This window comes from Eptatretus burgeri, chromosome 17 (assembly GCF_056783735.1).
Source record: "Eptatretus burgeri isolate ZD-2024b chromosome 17, Ebu_testis_v1, whole genome shotgun sequence".
In the NCBI taxonomy this organism is placed as follows: domain Eukaryota; kingdom Metazoa; phylum Chordata; class Myxini; order Myxiniformes; family Myxinidae; genus Eptatretus; species Eptatretus burgeri.
This window is the reverse complement of record NC_140977.1, coordinates 38,923,813-38,940,047: the sequence shown is the minus strand read 5'-3', so window position 1 is coordinate 38,940,047 and position 16,235 is coordinate 38,923,813. Positions and strand designations below refer to the sequence as shown.

Sequence of the window (16,235 nt, the reverse complement as noted above, 5' to 3'; positions counted from 1 at the left end):
GCTAATTGAATAATTGGGTATTAAAAATAAATTGCGAATAATATCGAACTTCCGGGTCACGCACGTACGGGCACGTGAGAGCGAAGAAACGGCCTGTGTGGTTTATTTATTTATTATTATTATTATTTTTTTATGGGCACGTACTAGTTTAATATAATAATAACTAAATAAATAACTAACATATTTTTCGTGAATCATTGAATCGTGAAAACACTGGATGTTGGGCCGGCTAGAAATAAGTTCAGGCAGGAGTGGAGACATCAATAGAGGTGGAGATGATACTGGTATTTGGTAAATGAGACGAAATATTCTAATAGTTTGTAATTCCATTGATTGAAAAATTAGGGTATGGTGAGATGCGAATCCGTACACTTCTGAACTTTCAAGGTGAAAAATCGACTGCATTTTCGAACTCAGTGGGGTCGATTTACTCTAAGAAATGTTTAGACGGACAACAAATTAATTATAGATTAGAAAATATCGAAATCAGTAGGATTAGTTACTCAACTCCAGTAATGATAAATCTTGTTTTAGGTCATATTTTCGAAATGGGAGTGAATTCAATGTCGGTGCAGTCATTTCTTAGAGTAAATCGACCCCATAGAGTTCGAAAATGCACTCCATTTCCAACTCGGGCATCCAGAAGTACCCGTAATCGTACCTGACCATACCCTAATTTATTCAAGTCATGAGACTAAAAGTCGTCATATGGAGCGACCTCAAAATCACTTCCGATCAACTTAAATTTTGTTATGTGCATTATTAATCATAGTGGAATAATTTAAGGCTTGTGGAGACATCTGAATTTTTTTTTTTTTTGCTGTTTTTGGACCACCCTAATATATATATATTTATATATATATATTTATATATATATATATATATATATATATATAGTAATCCCCTGCTATATCACGGTTCACCTCTCACGCCCCCGGTTCATCACGGGTTTTCCCTTGGAACCTAAATATTTTTTCTGCGGATTTCCCCGGTAATAATCTATAAAATATAAATTATTTAAGCAATATATTATAACGTGTGGCGGTCGACCAGTCACACAACGCCCACAAGTTTCGTTTGTGAACTTCGAATATTTTCTACGTTTTTTTCTCCAAGCCCTACGATGCCGCCCAAATGCTCTGCACCTTCTAAGGCTTCTGGCAAGGAAGCGAAGCGCCAGAGGAAGGTCCTGATGCTCCAGGAGAAGGCTAAAGTGCTCGATATATGCTTCGGGAAGGAAAAAGGTTTGCCGCGGTTGGACGAGCACAGCCAAAACGACCAGACCAGACAAGTCGATCTCCGGCACCTCAAACCCGATCATTGCCAAGCCGATCCGGACAGACGAGTCGATCTCCGGCACCTCAAACCCGATCATTGCCAAGCCGACCAGAACAGACGAGTCGATCTCCGGCACCTCGAACCCGATCATTGCCAAGCCGACCAGACCAGACGAGTCGATTTTTTTGGGAGGCATTCATTCATCACGGATTTTCACTTCTCGCGGGGGGGGGGGGGTTTGGAACGTAACCCCCGCAATAAACGGGGGATAACTGTATATGTGTATACAGTATTTATTCTCATATAAGCCCTTAGCGTTTATTAGAATACCAGTTTGATCAAGGAGGGGAGGGGGCCTTTATTAGAGACAATCTACAAACATACAATTTATTATTTATTTGTTTTATTATGAAGATACAAGTATTGTCAAGGTAGAGGGGTATAAATTATGCAGAATACGACACCACACTGACTTGACGTCCGTCAAACACACCTGTCAACAAAGCCGGGTCCCGACCTGGACAGGCGGGCCAGGCTCCCTCTACAAGCTACAGCTGTCTCAATTGTTTCACACCGGGTGATGGGGGAGGGGGAGGGGGGCTATTATTAGAGACACCCTTGAAACATACAAATTTTCTCAGAGGGAGGGGGGGCTTTATATATATATATTAAAGCCTTCAAAAATCTTCTTCTCTGAAATGGCTGAACAGATCGAGGTGAAACTTCACATGTATGACCGCCTATCCATGATGAAGAAAATGCTCATACATATGATGTCATAGGTCACATGATTTGGCAGCGATATTGAATTTACCCTAAAACCTATCAAAAGCTTCTCCAGAATGGCTGGACAAATCGAGGGGAAACGTCACAGAAATGTTGCCCAAGCCTTGGGTGTTCAAATTTGTGAAGGAATAATTGATAGGTCACATGGTTTGACAGCCATATTGGATTGAGGAATTTTTTTCATGTTTTCTCTGGAACCGCTTCATTAATCGACATGAAACGTCACAATTACGATCAAGTAATGATGGGGAATACATGTTTTAAAATTCAACTTGATCGGTAACATTATGTGGCAGCCAGAAATTTTTTTTTGATCTGGGTTCTTTTTTGTTTTTTTAATAAGGCTCACTTGGCTGTGCCTGCATGGGTTTGAGGATAGAGAAGTAGCAGCTCAAATGTAAATCCTATCCAGGTTCCTTCTGCTGACTTCATCTTTTCTTTTTGCTGTTTGGGTTCCTTCTGATTACTCCACTGCAGGACTGTACCTGTTTGGTCTTCCATTTGATTTCAATTGAATTTATTTTCATCCCATTGTAAATTCAATTGAATCATGATAAACGTCATGGGTCAGGGTCAGGGTCAGGTGTCCAATCAAAGCGGGAAGTCTTGGTACCCAGTCATTACTGCCAGCAATTATAAAGTGGCAGTTATAATTATGTCTCTTATTAATTACGTAACACACCAGTACACAAAACTACACAAACACCACACTAAAGAAGTTCTGGCGAGGGGCTGCAATCTCTGATTGCTCTTTCTAGTTACTTGTATGCACCTGTAAGGATCAACGATTATTCAGTTTGTTCAATCTGGAATGTCCAAAGTTATGTTTCATTTCCTTATTACCTATTACCGAAGGTGGACAGGGGTTATGTTTTCACCACTGTACCTGACTCTGTCTGTGAGATTATTATGTCTGTCGGACATAATAATCTCACATAATAAGACAGACGGAGGTTATGTCTGTCTGTGAGAGGATATCTAAAAAGTTATGGATGGATTCAGACGAAACTTGGTGGACAAATTGGTGTGTGGTGAGGACAAATTGATTTGATTTTGGTGAAGATCTGAATCTGGATCTGGATACGAGAATTATTTAATTTTTAAAGTGATTCTTCACCATTGAGAGATAGGGCCAAAAACGATATAGTGCTGTTTAGCATGATATTTCAAACATGTATTGGGTGTGATATGTTCTCGTGGATCAGATATTACGTGGCGGAGGTATTCGCTCTACCGAGTGCCCTTCTAGTTTTCTAAATTTCCATGTGGACGATTTGCATCCAGAAACACAACAATTATGATTAACCATTGCGGATTTGCCACTCTTTAGTCTAAATGCTGAAAATTATGTTAAAACGACTATTTGAATTACACATTTCAGGCTAGCAACAGCAGGTTAAAATTGCCTGGCGAGCAGAAGCGAGTCAGTGAAAAAACACACACACACACACACACACACACACACACACACACACACACACACACACACACACACACACACACACACACACACACACACACACACACACACACACACACACACACACACACACACACACAGCCTCATTTAGCATTCATACGTCATTTCTAAAGTTGCATATTCACTGTGTTAATCACTGTGTTCCAGTGTCAAGAGAAAAGACCGGTGCCATACCAGTGATGAGATCATGGCTGTTCTCAGACACCAAATTCCGTCCTCGAAGGTTCACCCTCTCCATTACCACACAATACGTCTCAGGTCCAGGGTTTTGGACTATGCTGCCACCAGCATTCATCACAGCATTCTCCAATGGAGCCTTAGGTTTGGCTGCTGTACCGCTCAAGATGCAGACCTCCAACCCTAAAAGTGGCCCCTTTTCTACTCCCTCATTATCCACAGCAACTGGGCCTTTGAATCGAGAAGGAACAGATGGTGCTGGCCGTGGTGCCGGCACCTTGCGACGTTTAGGCTCCGGCTTATTCCTGGGGAATATGTAACATAATTAAGAGTAGGGCAAATGCACGGAAAAATTCATGAAAAATTGCAATTTTAAAAGGTAACTGTCATCATCAATGGGAAAGTTCAAATATGCCATTAATTGAAAATGATATCCTGGACACAGGGGAAGTCAATTTATCTTGTATGATGAGTTTTTGTTGAAAAATGCCCTTTGATGCTCAAGTTATATTCGGTATGAATCACCTCAATATTATATAATTGGTTGGCAGGACAGCTAGGCTTGCAGGATGGCCTAGACTCCAGAGGTACACACACTTGCCACTAAATCATCTAGCCTGGGTTTGACTCTTGGCCCAGCTAAAACTGTCATCCTGGTGTTTCACAGGCAGGGTGATTCATCAATGTGTGTGCCATGCCTCGGATGAACGTTAAACTAGGCGTCCCGTCTGCTGGCATTAGTCGTTGGACATTGTAGATACAGATACACGTCAGTACAATTTTAAAACATTTATTGAACAAACAGATTATATGTGCTCGCACAGGAGATTCTGGACAGACAAATTTACTCCAGATCTCTCAGCATAACCGGAGAATCTTCTTCTTTATATAGTTTCCAGTAAGACACAGCTTTTATAATTTTCTGATACTGACGCCAGTTCGCCCGGTCTTGACAATTTCCAGGGGAACCTTATCTTTAGTTTGCTTTGACAGCTCCTGCTTAAATGGTTGGAACACATATTCAAGCCCAGACATATTAATCGCACATAATGCAAGAATGACGTCAAACGCCAACTATAATGGCCATTAAAACAAGTTTCCATCTTATGTAGGTTAAAAGTCAGTCTGCTTCTCCCAAAACTGGGAATATATATTATCTTGAAGCGACCAGAGCTTAGTGGATACGCCTGGACATTTTCTTAAATCCATCATTCCAACTTGTTTGTGCGTTTCATACAAAATTCTCAAGATAGTTCTACATGACAGGCAATTCTTCTTTATATTCAACTTACTGGCAAAGTTCAACCTGTTTACACATTTAATATACAGGTGATCTTTCCATACAGAGGAGAAATATAATTATGTTAATTCCAAATGGATACATACTTAAAACATCAGATCATATTTGAGTACATTTATTTCAGGATTAATATATTTAATTTTAATATCAAGTTTTAATCATCATCAATTTATATATTTTATCACCCCTAAACCCATCATGATAAAATGTTTCTACAATGTTAAAGATCCCACGGTGTCCTTCGTGAAGAGTAGGCGAGCTGAACACTGAACAAATTACAAATTCCTGCCCTGACTTGCTGAGTCGGAATTGCGATCTGACTGGGACTGTGGCCTAGCAACTAATTGTATTGCTTCTTCTTCTATATTCCCACCCCTTTGATTGCCAATGCACATTATAAATCCACTTGGTCTCTGGGTGATTTGAGTGTCCTGAACGCAAATTTATGAGCTATACACATCCCTTGAAAGCCAGATTGGGTTCGGGCAAGTAGCGCCCAGTACAAGATCATACCTATGTGTGGGCAAACACCGTCCAGGTTGCCACTTTGGATATCCGGACTAAGGGTAACTATTAGCACGTCGCCCGACTGGTTTGGGTGTTTCGTTGGAGTGCAGTAATGTGGCAAACAGGCCTGGAACTTGCTCGGAGCGCCCAAATGAGTTGGCTGGCATGACTGCTTTGACGCGGTTCATCAGAATTCAGATCGGGCAACTGGAATGACTGTCAAATGCAACAGTATGCACACCAACATGTGCTTGCAGTGTGCAAGCATACCCCACTAGTGTGTGCGTGTGTGTGTGTGTGTGTGTGTGTGTGTGTGTGTGTGTGTGTGTGTGTGTGTGTGTGTGTGTGTGTGTGTGTGTGTGTGTGTGTGTGTGTGTGTGTGTGTACGAGGTCCGTCTAAAAAGTAACGGGACTGAGCCTGCTATGTGTTCCACTCACACAACTTGAATGAACGGGTTGCGTCACGGTCTTTCACAACATTGCAGCAATATATATGATTGGTGATGGTTGACTGCGCTCATTGTGTGATTTTTTACAGGTAGTGCTTTACACGTTGTCTTGTCTGAGTCGTCCCGCTATGAGTCGTGAGCAGAAAGCCAATCTGAAGTTTGACAAGCTTGACAAAACACCTTCCGAATCCTTCGCAATGCTGCAGCAAGTCTAAAGGGAAGAAACAATGTCACGTACATGTGCATTTGAATGGCACAAGAGGTTGAAAGAGGGACGGGAGGAGGTTGAAGATGATCCACAGTCTGGAAGACCTTCAACGAGCAGAACGGCGGACAACAACGAGCGTGTGAAGCAGATGGTGCGCGCAGATCGTCGACTCACTGTGCGGATGATAGCTGAGGAACTTTCCATCAACAAGGACACTGTCTGGAGCATCATCACTGAAAATCTCGAAATGCGCAAGGTGTGCACAAAGAAGGTCCCCAAGGTGTTGTCCGAGGCCAGAAACAGCAGTCACTGTCTGTCAAGACATTATCGAGCACCTCGAGGTTGATTCAGACCTGCTCGGGAGTCATTACTAGCGATGTATCGTGGATATTCGAATACGATCAAGACCAAACGGCAGAGTCGTCAGTGGAAAAGTCCGGCATCACCAAGACCAAAGAAAGCAAGGATGTCGAAGTCAAAGGCCAATGTGATGCTCATCACGTTTTTTGACATCAAGGGCATCGTCCACTTCGAGTTTCTAACACAGGGTCAAACAGTGAATCAATACGTGTACAAGGAGATCCTCCGGCGCCTCATGAGATCAGTCCGGGACAAGAGGAGGGATCTGTGTGAGAACAATGCCTGGGTGCTCCACCATGACAACGCCCCTGCTCACAGTGCCTTGAGCATCCGACAGTTTCTGGCGGAGAGGAACGTGCCAACTCTCGAGCAACCCCCGTATTCGCCATACTTGGCCCCTTGTGATTTTTTCCTATTCCCCAAGCTCAAGGGGGTGATCAAGGGAACCTGAGTTCCTGATGTGGAGCTCCTCAAAAGGGCTGTGATGACGGAGCTCCAGATGATTCAAGAAGAAGCCTTCCAGGGATGCATCGAAGTGTGGAAGAAGAGGATGGACAAGTCTGTGAGACTGGAGGGAAACTATTTTGAAGGGAACAAGCTGTGATTTCAATATATTTTTTGGAATAAAATTTCTGTGAAGTCAGTCCCGTTACTTTTTAGACGGACATCGTGTGTATATGTATATATATATATATATATATATATATATATATATATATATATATATATATATATATATATATATATATATATATACATATATATATATATATATACATATATATATATATATATATATATATATATATATATATATATATATATATATATATATGCAGTTTTACAAACTGCATGCCGAGATTGAAACGCACACAGCACGTAGACTTAGATTAATTATTTCCGTCATGAACGTTAAGAATAGCGCCTTTCCTATAGTAGTAATTATGTAATTAAATGCGTTAGGTTGGGTTGGGTAGAAAGCGCCCCCTCTCAACCCACGGGGATAATCGAGCCATCAGCGCATAATGACGTGTATACCGTGACTGCCATCATCGCATAGGGCATGCATGTTTTACTGCCATGGCGTTCAACGTGTGCGAATAACACCAGCATTCTGGAACGAATGTCAAATTCCCCTTTATTATTTAAAGCCTCTCAAAGTCCTAGTTTGTCTGTTTGTCTGGATGGACATCTACCGTGTAATGTAATTTACTGTAGTCTACCCCGTACTGTATTTCGTATTCCTAATCTCCATTCAGTCCCTCCACCCAAAATGACCGGTAAACAAACCAGGACACAACCCAGCCTCCCTGAAATTATTGCCCCATTCCCTGGCTTTAGGTCATGAACATTTTTGGACATTTGAGGTTCGTCCCAGGAGCATGGGGGAAGAAGGGGCGATTGCCCATGTTAAGTGCGGAGCTCCACTCCGAGCGACAGCCGGAAGGACCAAATGAGTGAATATCCGGTCGGGCAGCAGAATGGGCGGGGCTGCGGGGGAAACCTCAAATGGCTGGCATGGGGCCAACTCATAAGATCTGACGTGGCCCAATAGCTGGTCCCAGGCCACCTCGTAAGATCTGACGTGGCCCAACAGCTGGTCCCAGGCTGCCTCGTAAGATCTGACGTGGCCCAACAGCTGGTCCCAGGCTGCCTTGTAAGATCTGATGTGGCCCAATAAGCTGGTCCCAGGCAGCCGCATAAAATCTGACGTGTGGCTCATTGGCCCCACCTGCCTCAGGGGCTATAAAGCTGTGTTCGGTGCCTGTCTGTCTGTGTTTCTTCTCTGTCTATCTCTGTCGCTCTCTCTCTCTCCCTTGGTCATCACACTTGTTTCTGCCCTGGTCCTGGATGCTTTGCATTGCACTCGTTTCTGCCCTGGTCCCGGACGCTCTGTATCACCCTTGCTTCTTCCCTGGTCCTGGACACTTTGGTTCGTGCTTCCGATGGAGATCAGTGTAGGGGCCATTCCGGAGAGCGGTACAATGCTGGGGTGACGATGACGTACATACCGCTAGGCTTAGGCCACCCTGCCTCTTCCAATTTGTCTCCACGTGTGTGTGAGGTCTGATGGGTACCCTGTTTAGTTATCCGGTATAGGTTAAGCTGAGTCTGAAACTTGTACATTTTCTTTCCTTTTTGTAAAGACACACCTTGATTACTCTTTTCATTGTATTTCCACTTTTCCTGCCCCGGTTGCCATTTGACGCCATTAAAGCCCTTGAAAATAAATTATTCTTGTTATATTTCCAATCTGCCTATGGTTGTCCTTTCTTCCATTGGTCCAGCAATGTCCTTATGTAGATTATCTGGGAGGTTATAATTCTCCAACTAATTGGCTCGAATCTCAGTCTGGCGTTGCGATAGCGGAAAGCTCGGCCGCTTAAATCAAGATTCAATCAAGATAAAATCAGCACAATAGTCAAGGGCGTGATTCCCCAATAAGGAGATCACGTTTTCCTAGGTAAACAGTTGTCAGATGGAGGACCCTGGGTCACGTGGTCAGGGTATTGGCATTCACGCTAGATTAGCGACCTGCCGCGACATGAAATTATTCATTTGCGACAGCCTCGATTCCTGAGTCCGGGGAGAACCGGGGATATAAACTCAACAAAAATAAAAACTTTACACGTTTCAAAGTCAATAATTTGAACACTTTGGAAAATAGGTTTGAAATAACGATTGTATTCAATTCTCTTGTCATTAAAGATGCTATAGCATACAGATCATGTTTGTCATGGAATCGGTTCCACCGGAAATGCGACGACAATGTCCATGATCAAAAACTGTGAGTCACAACTTAATGAAATCATGTCAATATCGGGTGTGTCCTCCATGGGCATTCACAACTGCGATACGTCTCCTCATGGATTGGATGATGCGTCTGAACACAGCTTGGGGAATGCGCCGCCATATTTGTACCAACATGGCACCAAGCTCCTGCAAGTTCTGTGGAGGGTTCCTTACTTGATGGAGCCGCCTGCCTAACACATCCCACACATGCTCTATGGGGTTGAGGTCAGGAGATCTTGAGGGCCACTCCATGACATTGATGCCAGCGTCCCTGAGGAAATTCGTTGTTAAATTGGCCGTATGAGGTCTGGCGTTATCCTGTTGGAAAGTCAGACCTGGGCCATGAGCTGCCATGAATGGTAAAAGCTCTGGAACGAGCACCTGATCCCTGTATGCTGCCGCATTAAGGTTTCCCTGGATGACAATGAGTCGGGATCGAGCATGACCGTTGATACCACCCCAAACCATAATGCTACCACCCCCAAAGCGATCCACTTCCTGTACGCAACACTGGGCATTGCGTTCTCCTCGTCTTCTCCACACTCTAACCCTTCCATCAGCAAAAGTTAGTGTGAACCTTGATTCCTCACTAAACACAACCCTATTCCAATCTCGCTGGGTCCATCTCAGGTGCCGTCATGCCCAAAGAAGACGTTGGCGTCGATGGAAACGGGTTAGAATTGGTCCACGATATGGCCGCCGTGCATGAAGACGAGCAGAGCGCAGGCGATTTCGAATGGTTTGGGCAGTCACTCCACCTCCAAACAATTCATTCCCAGTGGATGTGGCAGTGACAAACCGATTACGCAAATGACGTAAGACAATCTGTCGGTCTTCTGCGCGTGACGTAACACGTGGTCAACCAGGACGGGGGCGGTCAGCTGTGGTGCCAGTTTGATGGAGACGTGTCTGGAGGTTATGGATGGTCTGTCGACTGCATCCCAAAACCCTTGCAACGTCAGTGACGGATGTTCCCGTATTCAGCATGCCAATGGCACGTTCACGCTGAATGTTTGACAGTCGTGGCATTGCAAATTAACGAATAATTAACCATAAAACCTTGTTTTCCTGAGATGATACTCTCCTCTGCTACCTTGAGATCAATTGCAGGTGTATCAATAGGCCACGTGACTTGTGTCACGTGGAAATGTGATTTTAGCGTGCAGTGCTCTGTTACGTGCTACGTAGGCCCGACCAGTAGAATGAATGTGTGAAGTAATGCCCTCGACAATGCCTTTAACCATAATCACAACAAGAACCTTTTCAAGAAAAGTTTCTAAACACTATTTGACAAATAATGAGTGTCAAGTTTTTATTTTTGCTGAGTATATATATATATACATATATATACATATATATACATATATATATATATATATATATACATACATATATATATATACATATATATATATATATACATATATATATATATATACATATATATATATATACATACATATATATATATACATATATATATATATATATATATATATATATATATATATATATATATATATATATATATATACATATATATATATATATATACATATATATATACATATATATACATATATATATATATATACATATATATATATATATATATATATATATATATATATATATATATATATATATATATATATATATATATATATATATATATACAGTCAAAAGCTCGTTACTATGCCACCCGTCGGGACCGAGCAAAAGTGGCATAGTAGCGAGAGTGGCATAGTAACGAGATTTTGTAAAAACGGCCTTATTTTCTCAAGTTACCCATCTGTAGTTAATTTTTAGACAAAATTTATTCCAGCAAGTAAAAGGCACGACTGTTGTATAAGCTAAGCGAACGGAGAACATACACACACAAACAGAGTTCACACACTAACATATGGCATGGCGAGAAATTCACGACGCACAAAGCTTTCAAGAATCGTCGGCTGGCGCATCTTCTTTCGGCGGATCTCGTGCATCTCGATGTCTAGCCGATCGCACGCTTGCATCACACCGGGCTTCCCGCTTCTCTGCTGCATGAACTTCCGGACGGTGCTACAAGCGCGCTGGGCTTCCTCAAACGGAATGATTTCCTCCTCGACAGTTACCTCGTCATCTTCGCTTTCCACCGGCTCCTCACTGCACAGAATCTCCTCCAGCGTGAAATACCCGCCAGTCGCGAGGCGCTCGTCGGCTTCGAGAAAGTCAGACAGCTCGATCTCCTCGTTCTCGTGCATCTTTTCCTCGGCAGGCAGAGCTTCCCAGATGTCGGGCAGCTCCGCATCCTGTGGCTCAGTTTGGATCTCCTCTTCGATGAACTTGGCCTTCGCGAAACAGTTCCTGATCGTCGACTTGCCGACCTGCTCCCAAGCACGCCGGACGACGTGAAGAGCGTCGAGCAACGTGAACTTGAACTCCTTTCCCTCATCTATGGCCTCAAGCCGGCGGCATAGCAGGAGCTTCTTGTAGTGGTGCTTGAGGTTCTCTATGATTCCCTGATCCATTGGTTGCGAATTGGCTGTCGTGTTGGGTGGGAAGAAGACCAGTTGGATGTTGTTCAGCTCGAGCTCGGGAGGGTGGCCAGAGAAGTTATCGAGACAGACCAGCACTCTGCGTCCCTGCTGGCCGAGTCGTCCGTCCCACGCACGCAACATCTCCTCGAAAAGCTCCGCCGTCATCCACGCCTTCGAGTTCGCCTTGTACTTGACCGGGATCTCTTTGTTCTTGAAGGCACGGGGTTTCTTGGAATTGCCAATCACCAGAAGAGGAACTTCTCGCTGCCGCTCATGTTTGCCCCAACCAGAAGAGTGATCCTTTGCTTGCTTTTCTTTCCTCCAGTACCCCGCTCTCCCCTGAAAGCCATGGTCTTGTTCGGAAGCAGCTGCCAGAAGAGTCCAGTCTCGTCCAGGTTGAAGACGTCGTCTGCGGAGAACTGCCCGAGTAAGGGCCGGAGAACCTGTTGTTGCCACTCAAGAAGGGATTGCGAATCCACCGCTCCAGCTTCGCCCTGCACTGTCTTGAACGTGATGCCGTGGCGCTTCTTGAAATTGCCCAACCAACCGTCGCTCGCTATGAAGTCTGGGATGTGCATCAGCTCGGCCAGTTTCATCGCCTTCTTGATCAGATCACCGCTGACAGGCACATTCTGTCCTCTTGATTGCTTCAGCCACATGAGCACTCCCTCATCAAGCTTCGGGTCGTGAGCCTGCGTCAACTTCATGCGCTTCGATGGAAATCCAGCTTTGATTGCAGCCTCGATTGCATCCTTCTTGCTGAGAATGCCCTTCACGGTGGTTCTCTTAACTTCGACGCCCCATTTCTTGCTAATCTCCCTGGCCAACTTGGACTGATTCGGCTCCTTCTTCGCGGCATCGATGATCTCCTTATTCTCCTTCAGCGTAAAGTCGGTTCGCTTGCGTTTCTGAGCTGACATTATGGGCTGAATTTGAAAAAAAATGATGTCACTGTTGTACGTGTGCCTGCGTGTCTGTGTGTGTGCTCGCGCTTTTTTGTGTCTCGTTGTGTGTGTTGTGATTGGCTTGTTGTGGCTGGCATCGGGGAGAAGAATCACGTGTTTTGACACAGTCTGACTATGTGCGTACGTATTGAGTTATGTTGTGCGCAGCTGGACTGTAGTTCGTCGCTTCGCCTTTGGACGTGAGTGTGATAATCGAGCACTGCGCAATACAGACTTTTTCACGACTCGTGCCTTTTAACAGTCACACAGTAGTGGCATGGTAGCGAGAGTAGGGGGTGGCATAGTAAATTTATTTTGTATTGAATTTTGTCGGGACCGAGCAAAAGTGGTATAATAGCGAGAGTGGCATAGAAGCGAGGTGGCATAGTAACGAGCTTTGACTGTATATATATATACATACATATATATATATATATATATATATATATATATATATATGTATATATGTATATATATATATATATATGTATATATATATAGATACATATATATATATATATATATATATATATATATATATATATATATATGTACATATATATATATATATATATATATATATATATATATATATATATACATATATATATATATATATATATATATATATATATATATATATATATATATATATATATATATATATATATATATATATATATATATATACATATATATATATATATACACACATATATATATATATACATATATATATATATATATATATATATACATATATATATATATACACACACCAAAATTTTGATGCTATTCATTCCTCGATCAATCCCTCAAAAGGAACATATGATGTAGACATGCGAAGAGGCAAGCACATTCACCTAAGCACGCAAGCAAACAAGGACTTACCTTGTACTGCCATCATCGTGCACATGTCGAGTGGCCAGTTTGCCGCTAGCATGGTGCTGCAGGGCACGGAGTTCTGCCAATGATGTGCATGCATTCCAGGCACGATCATCACGAACCCTCACAATACGAGGAAAGCGCAACGTTATACCAGCACCATAATGCCTACTAGAGGTAATCTCAGTTGCTCGGACCTGCACAACCACAGATACTTCTGGAGCTATTAAAACTTCGGGCCTCTCTGAACCAATGATGATGTTGCTGGGAAGAGGGTCTTTTCGACATAGAGGTTTCCAATGGGGTGCAAGCTTCATTCCCATATCAGCTAGTTCCCGCATTGTCCAGCCTGAGCCGACACGACACAGTGTAACAAAACGTGGCTTGAGGCTTCTTGCTGTGTGTTCCTCTGGGGTGGTCACCATTTCTTCATCTGCTTCCAGCGATGACCCGATTTTGCCTTGATCCTCGGCAACAGCGCACAGGAAGTGTGAAACCATGCCTTTGCGCTGACCTTTACCCCAGTAGCCCCCGACAATGAGTAAATCAAGCTCATCACATAGTCCATCGACATACTCCGGTTTGATCTTCACCCAGCCGTAGCCTCGCTTTCCAGGCTTGTACACTGAACTCGGCTGCTTCAGGATGATGCCCTCCTCACATCCATCAATTGCATTGTTCAAGGCAGTCGTAACTTCTTTAACAGAACTAGCCTCACAGCGGTCTACAATCACCATTCGACCGTCAACAGAATGTGCGATTGTGGAGTGGAGTTTCTGCAGACGGAGGTGTAACGGTGCAGAAGACAGCGGTTTCCCATTCAAATAGAGCAGATCAAAGGCACAGAAACAGGGGTAGAGGTTTCCATTGTTTACTAGGGGCAAGGATTAAGAAGGCAAAAGAAAAAAAAAAACATTCAACACAGCAAGAACACATATTTCGTTTAAGAGATCTTGTTTTTGACGAATTCATCAAAAGTTCAGGAGGTACCTGATCTCTGCCTGAAATGACTGTGCCTTCAGGCTGGGTAACCAAGCCAAAACAAGCTTAAAATGCAGACTCTTAGCTTGTATAAAGCCACGTAACAAGAAGAGTACTTCAAGCAAATTCCAAAATAGAGAAAGAGACAAATTTTTACCAACGAGCTTCTTCACATCGTATCCACCACCTTTGGCAATGAAATCCTTTATGCGGGAGTCGTACACCATCATCTCTCCGTCCAGGATGCAGTCGTGAATGTTGGCAGCAAATGCACCTTGGATAAAGGGTGTGAGGGTGCCAGCTCCTGGGCACGTACCAAATTCGTTGCTAAAATCGAAGGAATTTCGTGAAAAATACCTGCAAAAATCGAAGGAGTTTCGTGAAAAATACCTGCAAAAAAAAAAATCATACGGCTTTCATATGAAGTGTCTTCACACGTCATTAACGTGTATATAATGCGGAGGAGAAGGGAGGGTGAGGTAGTGGTGGTAAATTGAGAAGAGAAAGGTTAAAAAAAGCAACAACAATTCAATGGCCTTGTAAAATGTAAGAACTACTTTTCAGGTACTGTAGGAAGAATGAAGAACTGGTCTTGCTCAGGAAATCTAGTGTTGATCTGCGTCAGTGGATAGGTAGAACAATGGACGAAATCTACAAGACGTTGACCAAGGTATGCAAACCGTCGTGGGAAGCAAGGAGAAGCTGATATTTCGGGCGTTACCCTTCGTCGGAGCAAAAGGCCTTTTTGGTATAAATGGTGCTCACGTGGCAAATGTGGTATGCAAGGTGGCTGTGTGAGCTTGTGGCCTTCGTGATTACATACCGGTATGAGTTTCCGTCCTTGTGCAGTTGTACACGTTCGCCATCCAGCTTTGGCTCGATGTAGAATGGCACGTTTCCCATCAGTTGCTGAATCTCTCCTAGCTGGCCGAGGAATAAAAAAATTAAAGCAAAGCTTTCTTGATGTTCTGACACAACAAGTCTTCATATATTACAGAGAATAAAGACTGCATCGGCGGAGAGGTAGAACAATAGATGAAAGCAACAAAACGCCGATTGATATATGCTAACCACCATGGGAAGCACGAAGAAGCGCAAGCTTCAGATGTTAACCCTTTGGCGGAGCCAAAGAAGTACGTTACACACATGGTCGTATGCGAGTAACTCCAAAGCCATGCAACCACTCAACTGCCGGACCAGTTTCACAGCTACTTGGCGAACCTCTTTGGCTCTGATGAAGGGTTGACCTCCAAACGATCAGCTTCTACTTGCTTCCCAGTGCGGCTAACATACATCAAGCAACGTTTTGTCGATTTAATTTATTGATACATTATGCCGCATTTCTTCCAGATGTGAAATTGTTCCAAGCACACAACCGCCCTTCTTTTCCTCCCAGGGGTGGCTCTCTCTGCACCAAATCCGAACCACTAGTGCGTGAAATTATGCCGAGCTCCGCAGTTTGAATCGCATTCACTCTGTTAAATTATTTAATAGCTCAACTCGGTAAATGTAGGATGGCTGCTGTGCTCGATTATCAGCCAAACTATAAAGTGCCATCCTGGTGTTTC

The 16,235-nt window shown here is 43.3% G+C and overlaps 1 protein-coding gene across 17 annotated transcripts in view; it reads right to left on the bottom strand.

The window, feature by feature from the left end:
- The window catches only part of LIG4 (DNA ligase 4), a 44,407-nt gene that overhangs the window by 9,009 nt on the left and 19,163 nt on the right, over positions 1-16,235 (bottom strand). For all 17 annotated transcript variants that reach the window (XR_015053005.1, XM_085862905.1, XM_085862898.1 and 14 more), the window contains 4 exons: positions 15,491-15,591; positions 14,825-15,024; positions 13,693-14,560; positions 3,719-4,026 (listed from right to left, as the gene is read on the bottom strand). Coding sequence is in view for 16 of the 17 variants with exons in the window: in XM_085862905.1 (XP_085719031.1) it covers positions 3,719-4,026; positions 13,693-14,560; positions 14,825-15,024; positions 15,491-15,591 (1,477 nt within the window). In the remaining variant the exon portion in view is untranslated. The remainder of the gene's footprint in view (positions 1-3,718; positions 4,027-13,692; positions 14,561-14,824; positions 15,025-15,490; positions 15,592-16,235) is intronic.